The 12,589-nt window shown below is 37.4% G+C and overlaps 1 protein-coding gene across 5 annotated transcripts in view; it reads right to left on the bottom strand.

Moving 5' to 3' along the window:
• Positions 1 to 1,908: 1,908 nt before the first annotated feature.
• The window catches only part of SLC35F5 (solute carrier family 35 member F5), a 40,067-nt gene continuing 29,386 nt past the window's right edge, over positions 1,909 to 12,589 (bottom strand). For 4 of the 5 annotated variants that reach the window (XM_081921912.1, XM_081921914.1, XM_081921915.1 and 1 more), the window contains 9 exons: positions 11,755 to 11,836; positions 9,911 to 9,998; positions 9,153 to 9,217; positions 8,360 to 8,464; positions 7,579 to 7,738; positions 5,627 to 5,717; positions 3,572 to 3,726; positions 2,720 to 2,811; positions 1,909 to 2,049 (listed from right to left, as the gene is read on the bottom strand). In XM_081921912.1, the coding sequence (XP_081778038.1) occupies positions 2,727 to 2,811; positions 3,572 to 3,726; positions 5,627 to 5,717; positions 7,579 to 7,738; positions 8,360 to 8,464; positions 9,153 to 9,217; positions 9,911 to 9,998; positions 11,755 to 11,836 (831 nt within the window). In that variant the 3' untranslated portion in view covers positions 1,909 to 2,049; positions 2,720 to 2,726. The remainder of the gene's footprint in view (positions 2,050 to 2,719; positions 2,812 to 3,571; positions 3,727 to 5,626; positions 5,718 to 7,578; positions 7,739 to 8,359; positions 8,465 to 9,152; positions 9,218 to 9,910; positions 9,999 to 11,754; positions 11,837 to 12,589) is intronic. The other variant, XR_014171043.1, reaches the window with a different exon arrangement.

Below are 12,589 nucleotides of genomic sequence, written 5' to 3'. Positions count from 1 at the left end.
ACCAGCATGTGACCTTCCAGTGGGGCCTATGGAGGAACTGCAAAAACCAGCTCCCCCCTTCCACTAGCAAGCAGTCCCTTCCTTTTGTGGAAGGGCAACTCAGGATCCAAGCTACATACTACTGTGTTCTAAGAGTGGAATGTACAAGTTCACAATGCCATTGAGAGTAGAGGTATAGGGAGGATTTGAACCACAACTTGTATTTTAGAGCATGTAGTTTAGATCATGTAGGCTCATAGATACTACTTCAAAGTTTAGAAACTAGGAAGTGGGTATACAACAAAGGCATTAAATAGACACATTGAAATTAATGTGCTGTCGTGTGTGCGTGTGTGTTTAAAACAGCCAATTAATAAATGAAATCCATTGTTTAATTATTCTGAAAATATTTACTGGGTTGCACAGTACTGTTGTAGCACTATCGGTTTATATATGCAGTGCATCTTCCAGGTGTTCACTCAGAAGCAATTCCCCTTGTAGTCAACAGGGCTAACTTCCAAGTAAGTGTCTACAGGATTGCAATGTCAAGGTGGGATCCAGAGGTGCCCTTCTGCAAGTGGAAGTCCTCCTTGAGGAGCTGAATAGCCTTTTCCTGACCTAGTGCGAGATCCTTGTGCAAGAAATGAAATCCAGATAAGCTTCCATGTCAAGTTCACACAATGCCTTCAGCTGGCTCTAGCACAATAGTTGACGGAACAGCACCAATAGCAGAATTTCTGCTAGCAAATTTCTAGATCCAAGTCTTTCCCCACCATTTGAGCCCTCTGCCTTTTGTCTTACTGAAGACTGATAACTTATATGCACTCTTCCCATGTATTAGAATTCTCTGTAAACCAGAACCCATTCTACATAGTGTAGAATGAGTTTAACTTGTTAAAAAAAAAAACATGCACCACTGCAACATGTTATTTCCATGCAGCCAGGGGACCTTTCTCTGAAGAGGAAAGCCTTGCATCGCAAGCTCCAAATTACACACATGTGTTATTCTCTAGTCCACAATTACATGTGACAGGCATTCTACGATCAATCCTTTTGGTTTTTAAAAATAAGATCCTGTGTTTTTTCCTCCTCAGATGGGAAAGCAGCTTTGGGAACAAAGAGGGAGGGAGGGAGGAAATTAAGCACCTCCTTTTTCTTGGTCACAGACAGGTACATCCATAACGCTAGTCCTGATAGGGAAAATATATTGACTTCAATGAGAAATTGTGTACAAAAGTTTAGAAACTTTTTTCCTTCTCCATCATTGAATTCAGAGCACTCTATTGTTTTCAGCTTTTATATTTGGTTTGATACATTTTACAACTTTCGTTGAAACAACAGGAATTGAATTCTTTAGAAGATTCTTTAGATCAGTTTTTGTAGTTCATATTTATAAGGATTCTGATGTTAAGTTATACTTTTACATTAAGAGTTCTTCAAAAATTTGAATTAGGACACAGATATTTAAAACACAAGGCACCCAAACTCTTTCAAGATCTTTCATATAGATAAGATGGCATATTATTTAGTACTGAGTAGCCGTAATAGCTTCTGAAATAATGAAGTTATTCAATAAATTAAATAATTTTCTGCTCTTTTGTTGTTATTCAAGTAGAGCTTAAGCATCATACAAGGGTAATCAGTACCTATTACAGGTAACTGCCATATTTTACTTTTACATTTGAAAGTTTATACAAAATTAGGATTCACACAGACTTTTTACAGAATTTGAAAAGTATTTGTAAAAATGTCATCCAGCACTTAAGAAAATATGAAAGCTTAAAAAAACCAAAAAAACACTAGATCAGCATTCACTTCATTGATTGTATCAAGTAATTTCACCAACTGAGTTCTATAAGGCAGGTTGGTTTCTTAGAAGGACTGGAATTTCTTGTAGTAACGTAGCTCTTTAATAAAACCGATTCAAGATTGGAACTGAGAAAGTGAGAGCGTATTTTTAAGTTTCAAAAGAACTGAAACAATTAAAGATTCAGAAGAGGCACTGAAACATGATTCCATAAGGACTTTCCAGGAGATTGTCTCTTCGCTGAGTTATTTTTCCATCTTGCACTATTGAAGAAATGGGGAATGTATTATTAGTTTATTACATACAACATCCTGCATTTATTTGACTGGACATTATAACCTACATTAACTAATCATGCTGCTATAGATTAAATAAACCTAAGGATCTGACTACATAGCAGCCTGTTCAGCATTTTAGTACATAAAGGAAGAAGCAGAAGGATTATTGGGAAATAAATGTATTTTAAATTACATTCATGCACTTAAACCTGGACACGCATATCTGGCAGTGTCATTATGAAGTACCTGTGATTATTAAGTCTTTTCTCATGGTTATCAAATTATTAAATCACATACATAATTTTGTTTTCATGTTTTCATGATTTTTGTATGCTTTTTAGACTGCACACCACTTAATAAGAATTTTTTTGAAACATTAAATGATAAATGTTTTTATGCTAAATAAAACAAACAATGTAACATTAGAAACTTTACAAGTTAAACCACTATTAAAACTGATGCTCACAGATTCTCTGAAGTTGTGCTGCTGCAATTGTTGTCATCAATTGGCATACATAACTGGCTCTATAACATCTGTGCTTATTATTAACATTCCAAAAGTAAGGAGATGGGAACTGTTTCATGTTGATAACGTAATACATTTCTTTTTTATAACTTAGATGTAACCCACAACTTTTTTTATAATTGTGCATACCTGTTGTCTAAGAACAGCAATTTTCTCCATCTTCTTGCGAAACACTGTGCATGGCAATGAGACTTTCACATTGCTCACTTTCGTCAGATGTTCTACAAAATGATATAGATTGTGAAAGACAGGCACATCTATAATGCTAGTCCTGATAGGGAAAATATCTTGATTTCGACGAGAAATTGTCACGCACAGCATTTTGTTTAGAACCCTTTTACATTCTTCACGCCACGTTTGTTGGCTCTAAAATTAAATTGATAACTAAAATGTGTACTAAGAAAAAGTATGTTTATAAAAAAAGAACAGTTTAATTATCAGATCATTTTGATAGTTGTCAGGGGTTACTTTGTAAAAAATATAAATGATTTGTACTTTTTTATATACATACTTTTCCTCAATGTCCTTGCTAAGTTTTATGTTAAGAATTATTTGTGCCTTGATTATCTGTAAAATGAGCAATTCAAAGACTGTCAGTGGAACAATGTTTTCCCAAACTAGAATACTGTTGAGAAAAGTATGCAGTAATAAGAGAGTAATAATTTAAGAATTCAGAACAATGTCCAATGAGAACATATATTTCAGACAGTTGAAACCAGATCATGCAAACTAATCAAATTCCTGTAGATGAAGTTTCATGCTCCTTACATAGCTGTGTAGAAGGGGGAATTTCAACTCATGCAAGATACATCTGTTTATATTCTCCGTACTGTAAAACTATTAAAAGTGCAGGTGCCCTAACCGCCTTTTCACCTGCCCACCCCCATCAACAGTGGCAAAACAAAGGAATAATAAAGATATGCATCAAAAGAAGTCCATGTAGGAATGGAAAGAGATAAAGCTGTAAAGAAATGATCCCACCTCTGAATACGGTGTTTTCTGCAAATGAATACAAAAACTCTTCTAATTCCCACCATCACTGGATCCCAGTTGTTGTAGTGACATAAGAGAGTTGCAATGAAAAATGAAAAGAATACAGGGATTGCCCCGGCAAAAAATAACCAAGAAAATTGGACCTGAAATTAGAACAAGGATAGCATTTTGCTTTTAAAATATCAATTTGCTATTCCACCAATAGTAAAAGTGGAATAAAGGAAGAAGGTATTTGGTCATTACAGAAATCTTGGAAAACATTTTCCTAGATGGAGTAGATCTGTGTAAGGTTTTAAAACACAGCAATAGGAGTAGCCATCTCATATTGGCACTTTATTTGGAACGGCTGCCAATGTTATCACATACACTATTTATATGAAAGTAAATGAAGTCACTCAGTTTACAAAATCAGAAGCCCAAGTGTTTCAGTCAACTAATTTTTACTCATATTTGATTAAAAGTTAAACTCATCAATGTTTAAAAAAAATATTGGTTGCATCCCAAAAGGTTGAAAGGCTGTTTCACACAATTAGTTTTCTTCCTTCTCCTCAAAAACGTAAAGGTAAAGAACCCCTGGCAGTTAAGTCCAGTCGCAAACGACTCTAGGGTTGCGGTGCTCATCTCGCTTTACAAGCCGAGTTAGCCAGCGTTTGTCCACAGACAGTTTTCCAGGTCATGTGGCCAGCATGACTAACTGCCTCTGGCGCAGCGGAACACCAAAACCAGAGTGCATGGAAACGCTGTTTACCTTCCTGCCAGAGCGGTACCTATTTATCTACTTGCACTTTGGCGTGCTTTTGAATTGCTAGGTTGGCAGGAGCTGGGACTGAGCAATGAGAGCTCACCCCGTTGCAGGGATTCGAACTGCTGACCTTCTGATCGGCAAGCCCAAGAGGCTCGGTGGTTAAGATCCCTCCAAATGTCTCAACTGAGGCACATGGGTCCCGTTTCAACAGCTTGGGTTGTGTCATGGGGAGCTGCAGCTGGAACAGGAACTGCCCCCAAATCAGCCACGAGAAGATTGGAAGCTTTTGCTTCCAGTTTTGATTAACCAAAGTTAAACTTCAGTTAATTTCAACTATGGTTGTTGAATCAAGCCAGATTCCTAGCCCGTTCCAATCTCCTCTCCTTGCTGGAGCAGAGAAGAAAGTGTGCAAGCCTTAAGCTTCCTGCAGCTCATTCCTGGAACAATAAACTGCATTTCTCTAATACGTCCAAACACAGCCACTGTGAAGAAGAAAGAGTTTTGTGCCAATTTTCCACCCAGGCATCCATCTTTCTTTGTTGCTGCTTCCTTCTTGCTAGGTACATCGTGCAATGCCAAGACTTTGCTACTGCCACCTAGCTCCACAGAGCCATATGTGGGAAAACCTGTTTTGTAGTTCATGGACCTTAAAGCCAGTGGGTAGGGGAAAGGTAAAAAACAAAGGAAGAAACATTGTATACTAGGGATCAGAAGCATTTCAGCATTGGATACAGCAGAAAGAAGCGTGAATTATTTAATTTGTGGGTCTGAATTGTGCAAGTTATTTGGACATCAATCCAAAGCCTTTGTTAGCAGCTGAGACTAGTAGCTGCATCAAATGCTAATCTCACACTATATTGGAAATGTCTCACTTTAGAATGAAAGTGTCACAACGAGGGCAAATTCTACCAGCATTAAAAATGAATATGAAAACGAGACAACACTTCCACTGTGACAGGCTAAAATACAACCTGCCGTATGCTTCATTCATCAAGTAATTTAGGTATTTCTCATGCCATCTACTTAAACAGTTTTCCTGCTGTGTCCCTGACATACTGATAGAGTATTTTCATTTGTCAAAATACCCATGTTCCTATAGGATCTCTGCACCTCTACTTGAAAAATAGCAACAACTACCTGGATTCAATAAAATCCTTCCTGCTGTAGAATTAAACCTGAACTGTATCTAAAAGTAATCTTATTTCTGACAGCTGGTAACTTAACTCAACTTATTGTTCCTAACCAGGGCAGTTCTTACAATTGTCATTAATAATAATAAAAATAATAAAATACATTACCTTTTGCATGCACATATCGGCTATTATGGACAGAGGTATTGTAAGGCTCAGAGCAAGTGTGCCTATCAGTGATGAGGTAAGAAAACAGCCCCTAAGAAAATGTTAAAATATAAAACACTTGAGTTTAAAAACTAAACAGGGGAAGTGTAGAAGCAAGTTTCATTGTTGTATACACCATGGATAAGCATAATTTGTGGACCTGTTGTGGCCTGCTAAACACATTTCTGAAAGCCAAAGCACTTGGAAAACAGATAATAATACAAAGAAACTCTAAATATAAATATTTCTAACCTTACCTAGCTGAGGAGACAAAACTGAGAACACAAACTGCACCAAGATCAGAAGACAAATAGAGAAAGACCAGCTCAATAGTTTCACACATACCCTACACCTCAAGTCTCATGGTTTTTAAATTTAACTAACAAATTCCAGGTTTTTACTTTTGAAATCATCTATTTTTCAAAAATAAATAAATATCATAATTCCCAGCTGTGGCCCAACTCAAGTAGTGTTAATATGTATAATGTATTTCCAATCCAACACTAGTCCTACAGGAAAGAAAGTCTTTCACTAGACTACCCATCGCAGTTCACTCAATGATTACAGAATCAAGTGAGGACTCACACATCTTTATGAGTCATCATCAATTAACTAATGCATCTCACTACTATTTACCTGCATCATCTGTATTCAATACAAACCAAATCACTATAGACAGTCCACACATTTGACTTTTCATTATCAAGTGATTCATTAAGTAGTGAGAGACTAACACTGTAATTCTAAGTGTGTCTATTTGAAAGCAAGCCCTACCAAGGACAAGGAAAATGGGTATAGGTTTGGAGCCTAAGTGAACATGGATACCAAGACCTTGATCCTCCAAACTGGACATTCGCAATTTGATTCAAAGGAAACTATTTTAGGTAATCGAAAAGCCATTGCACCATTCAGCCCCTTGATACCTACTCAGGGTTGATGATGACAGAAAAATTATACAACAATGTCTACATACAACAGATAAGATTCAAAGCTGCACATGAACACAGAGCACCTACATATTTCCCTCTGACTATTTCTCCATGAAGCTCCTCTTCTCTCGCATTACTACCACCTAGAACCTTTCCCCAGCCAAGAACTGAGACTTCTTGGCAATGAGACTGGGCAGGAGAATGAGAACTGAACTGCATATGCTGCCGCCGCAGCAGCACTGACATGTACCCGGTTTAATTCACAGTACTTTTGCAGACTCAGATGGCTTCTTAAAGAGAGAAAGAGTGCACATTTCACAGCATTGTGCTGGAAGCCTCCCAACTGGCTGTTGGGGAACTCTGGTGATAGCCTGGGGGGTCAATGGTCACTTGCTCTGGACAAGCAGAGCCCTGCCTTAATAAGCTAATATATACACTAGCAGAGTACACCTGCCTTTGCTACTCTGGTTGCACGAGTAAGAAAGAAAGAGAGGATCTAGCTCTTAAGCATAGTCTTGCATGACTTGTAAGCTGAGTCCTAAGTGGCTGCAAATAAGCTGGGATTCATACATCACCTTTAAACTCTGGTTCAAAGCTAGTGCCTAACCTTGATTTGTTTGTAAGACCTTAACCATAGTTCCCAAATTGCACATCATGGGAAGCTACATACTTGTTTGCTTTGCAACTCATGTGAAAGGGGGAGGGGAGGCAGGTAGATGCAGCACATGCCTATCATGGCTTATTGAGCCAGGAATTTCAGCGCTGCATTACATACATAGTCTTTCTTCCACTTAATGAAATTTAGTGCTTCTTGGTGGTGACAAACGATATCTGCGTTGATAACTTTTAACACAGTACTTTGCAATAACCAGTGCCCTGTAAAAAACAGTCCTAGCTCTTTCGGTAAAATGCAGCCTCGTTTGTTGACTCCTTAATAGCTACCTGATATTAATATGAAACAATGAATCAGAGCTAGGCACATACCACAGCCAGAGAAATTCAGACAGGACGGTTCCAACAAGGCCATTGATGACAATGCACATAAGGACTAATTTACTGGGAAATTCAAAGTTCTCAAATCCAGTATAATGGAGTAAAAAGAAACCTGGCCAAAGCAGCAGCAAATTAAACAAACCAACAAAACCTGCAAAAACCCAGAATAATAAAGTGTTAGCAACAAAGCCAAAATAATTAAGCTTATTTCTACAGTAGTGAACTTCTCTTGAACTTCACTACTTCTCTAGTATATATGTATGTCAAGCTCTTTACAGGATTCATTTCGTAGATAATCGTCACATCAAATTCACAGGATTAATTTAAAAAAATTAATAAGTAGTATTGCTAGGATAGTCCTCTAACCTGGAATTAGATACTTTATTTATTAAAATAGGCATACCCTCACTGTTTGATTAAAGCACATCATTAGCAGTGTGTGCTAGAACAAGAGGAGATACTTATGGGTAGGGTATCCTACTATGGGCAGAAAAAACACCCTAAGACTGTACCTGGTCTAGAGGAGCTGTATAAGCATTTCATGAAATTCACACAATTCAATATCCTGTCTACATTTGCCCTTAAGGTTTCTTAAAGGAAAAGGCAGTGACAATTCTGCCCTCTTCCAGGTCCAAAAGGACCTGCGCATCAGCGATCGCGCATCAAGTGGATGTGCCTAAAACGGTCGCTGCCTGTACATTTTTACAAAACTGGATCCTAGTGAGCAAGACTTGGTAACAGAAAATAGTATTGTTTCAAGTTCTGTTCTTACCAAAAAACATTGGTATATCAAGTTTGTCTTCTCTGTCTACTTTTCGTTTTATCATGACTATGTAGATTGCATAAAGCATAGCTCCCACAAGAGACCACAAGGACCCTGTAGATTGGGGGTGGGGAGGAGAAAGCCACACAACTTGTGTTAAAATAAAAGTATTAATTGCTATACTATGGATTGAATTTCTTACAAGTTGACATGCTGTTAAGATGTTTCATTTATACTCAAGCAAACAAACCATATGAAGCCAAAAGGGAAAGCATTGCAAATCAACATAAAAGAGTGACCGCCTAATCTAATCCTGAGCAGAATGGATCTTCCTCTACTTCCGACTACAGTTCCCTATGTGGCCCCACACCATCTGTTCTAGAGCACTCCCCAAAAATAATCTAGAATAGAGAGGATGCAAGGGACTAAAGCTGGGAGAAGGAGAATTCCCATTCCATTCACAGACATTCCCTTGGAGGACAGTGGATATCATCTAAAGCAGTGGTGGCCAAACTTGGCCCTCCAGCTGTTTTGGGACTACAGTTCCAACCATCCCTGACCACTGGTCCTGTTAGCTAGGGATGATGGGAGTTGTAGTCCCAAAACAGCTGGAGGGCCAAGTTTGGCCACCACTGATCTAAATTATTTTATAAAGAAAGTGCTTCTTCTACAACTGCAATCCGTACATGATATTACGACTAAAAAATCATTGTATTTTCTTGTAGTTCCTGTCTCAAGAATGTACAGTAATGTCTACTCAGATATTTCAATAAACAATAATTAGATTTTTTGGGAAATGTACCTATTGTATCTCTTCCAGCAGATTTCTCAGACCCAGACAGATTCACAAGGACAACGCCTCCAATGCTATTTGAAAAATAAAGTATTATAGTTCAAGCTGAGTTTAGTAAGACATTTTGCATGGAAATCACTTAAAAGTATTGCCTATCTATAATTATGGGCTAAGTATATTAATATTTTGTATTCCTTCTTTGCTATGTCACTCAGAATTATATAAACCAGGATTAACAATGCTTTGAAAAGCAAAGCATCATAACGGTTCATATAATCAACAACAAATATAATTTTCTTATATTTCTTGTTTATAGAAAGTATACAGATACATCTGAATGTGTAGAGAAGCCCTTAGGATGAAGTATAAGCTATTTTAATATGTGAACATTTTCATAATTAAGTACACTAGACAATCCAAATGCCCTATGGAAAAGTTAATATTTGATAATTTCACACAGTCATCTGATTTAACAAGGTTCACCTGGCCATAGTAACACAAAGCAGCTCAGGTTAGGACTCAGTGACAATTCTAATCCTGTGTTACATGTTGCAAAATGGGGCTATGAGCAGACCAACTTCCAGAACAGGAGCAACATTTGAGCAGGTATTCTGCAAACATATTTCCCCTACAGCTGTTCAAGATCTGCTGCATCTAAAAATAGTGACAAAACCTCCACTTCTAAATCCAGCTATCTAGAAGAATGTAAGAAAATTCAAGCCTGTAGGAGAGAAGAAAATTGGAGATTAAGGAGTCTATATTCTTACCTTAAAATGACAGCTAACAATTTTGAAAGGGTAAACCTATCACCACTGTTACTTGGAAACACTGCAGCTAGGATTAAGGTAAATAATCCTGTAAAAAGAAAGAATTTAAGATTTGTGTGTGGGGGGGAAACATTGAATACACAATACAAAGAAATACTACTGTAACCAGTTTACCAGATGAAAACACACTGAAAAACATGTTGAAGAAAATTGATTGGGATCCAAAGTAAGTTAGTCTCACTTAGGCCCCACTAAAAAGAAATGGAGAAAAGTTAACCAACTGAAGTTTCATTAATTTCAGTGGAATCTAGCTGTTACTAACTTACATCCTATACCTTTTTAAAAGGAGGCTCTTTGGGGGGGGGGTGTTATTGGATTATTTTTATTTTTGATGTTATATATTGTGATTTTTATTGTGAACCGCCCTGAGACCTCCGGGTATAGGGTGGTATATAAATTCAATGAATGAATGAATGAATGTTATTAACCATGTGTACTCAGAAGTAAGTCCTACTAAATTAAATGGGGGGTAGTTCCAGGTAAATTAGGTTAGGACTGAAGCCCTAGCTCCTTATACCCAGCAGTAAGCACCACTAAATTAAACAGGACTAACTTCTGAGTTCCTGCTAACCTAGCAGTTTGAAAGCATGTCAAAGTGCAAGTAGATAAATAGGTACCACTCCAGCGGGAAGCTAAATGGCGTTTCCATGCGCTGCTCTGGTTCGCCAGAAGCAGCTTAGTCATGCTGTCCACATGACCCTGAAGCTGTACGCCAGCTCCCTCGGCCAATAAAGCGAGATGAGCACCGCAACCCCAGAGTTGGCCACGACTGGACCTAATGGTCAGGGGTCCCTTTACCTTTACCTTAACTTCTGAGTAGACATGGTTAAGACCACAGCGGTAGTAGCCTGGGTCTAACACAATGGCAATAACCAATATTATTCTCAGAGGAGACTCCGCAAAATCAACAGACTTAAATAAATTATGTCTATTGATTTCAATAGGTCTAATACTATGGCTAATATTGAATATCACAAAATACCCCCTATATTAATAGCACATAATTTTTACTACCAAATTAAACTGAAAATGATTTTAATTTTTAAAATACAGGATCACTGCTTTTAAAATAATCTAAGGAGAGCAAATATTTATAGGCTATGAGTTAAACTGAAACAATTTGAAATGTATTTTTTTTAACGAAACCACTTTGTTTCAAAGTTTTATTTAGTAAGACTTTCCCTATTAGCACAATTAATTATTTAGCATACAGATTGCATGACTACATGAGGTGGTTTCTCTAATAAGTATTTAATCCTTTAGCTCTTACTAGGTTCATGTGCAATAAAGATTATGTGTTATCGGGGTGCTTTGTTCATGTTGCCTTTTCATGCTGAGCCAATACTGAGTTACCAGCGGGTGGGGGACTGTTCAGAACATAACCAGAATCCCCTCCTACTCAGCATTTTAAAAATGATTTGTTGTTATCAAAATGTGCATCCCAACTTTCTAGAAAACATTCAGGGCATCTTTTAAAGAATGCCAACAAAATAAATTGCTAGAGGAAATTCTGTTTACTTGATCTGGGCTTGTAGAAATACAATTTGAGCATGGGACATGGTTGGTTTTTTAACAGAAAAAGACACTTGAAGTTCGGTAGGGGGGAGGAGAAAGAAAGAAAGAAAGAAAGAAAAAAGAAAGTCAATTATCAGGTATAGTTTTGCAACCAAAAATATAGAATAATGTCCTTCTTAAAACATGCAATGAGTCGGATCAAGCTTATTGAATTGTAGTTGCTAAAATTAAGTGTATCAACAGTCTTTTCTATAAGTTTCATTTCTTACCAGACGTTGAAGACAGAATATTAACGATGGCGACTTGGGTGTCCGAAAGCGCTTCTTGATAAGAGAAGTTTGCCAAGAACCACTAGCAGATTAAACGACATGTGTTAGTTTTAAAAAGTTAGAAGAAATTCACAAACCATTAAAAATAAACCCAAAAGGTTAATCAAGTCTTTGCCTATATAGTGAGATCATGCTTGGGAGGTAGGAGGGATTCAATTTATATTAAGAGGAAATGAAAGGTTTAGGCAGTTAGATGAAAAAATAATTCGGGTTTTTTATATACCAAGTGTGAAATCCAATGGTGTGTGCACAAGCAGGACAGACTTCCGCTCATGCAATGGGAATTCACATTTCACTCCATCCTCCTAAATCTACTCCAGAGGATCCCCAATCCTCCGGAGCAGATGGAGGGCGTGGGTGGAGGAGAGGAAGCTCTGTTGCACAAGCGAAGAACTGCTCATACGATGTCGAATTTTGTCGTAATGGTTTGCAGCTGCTAAGAAAAGTAGATAAACATTCTAGAAGTAACAATGATTGTTCACATACTTTCAGACACTTAGTTGTTGCTTTGAAAACACCTTGAATACAATGGACATATAAAATGCTTGTAACTATCAAAATACCAACATATTAGTTCCAAACCTGAAAGAGAAAATTATGCTCATTCGTTTCAATTGGACTTAAGTCTCATGGGACAAATTAAGCCATGATTAAATTAAGGGCTATTAACTTTATCAGGATTGGGGCCACTATATTTCTCTGTGGTTCAAAAGAAACATTGCATACATATCACATCACATGCTATTTGCTGAAAACAATGAAATAAATGATTGTC

The sequence above is a fragment of the Podarcis melisellensis genome (genome assembly GCF_964234715.1).
Source record: "Podarcis melisellensis genome assembly, chromosome: 1".
Lineage (NCBI taxonomy): Eukaryota > Metazoa > Chordata > Lepidosauria > Squamata > Lacertidae > Podarcis > Podarcis melisellensis.
This window is presented reverse-complemented; position numbering and strand designations above follow the sequence as displayed.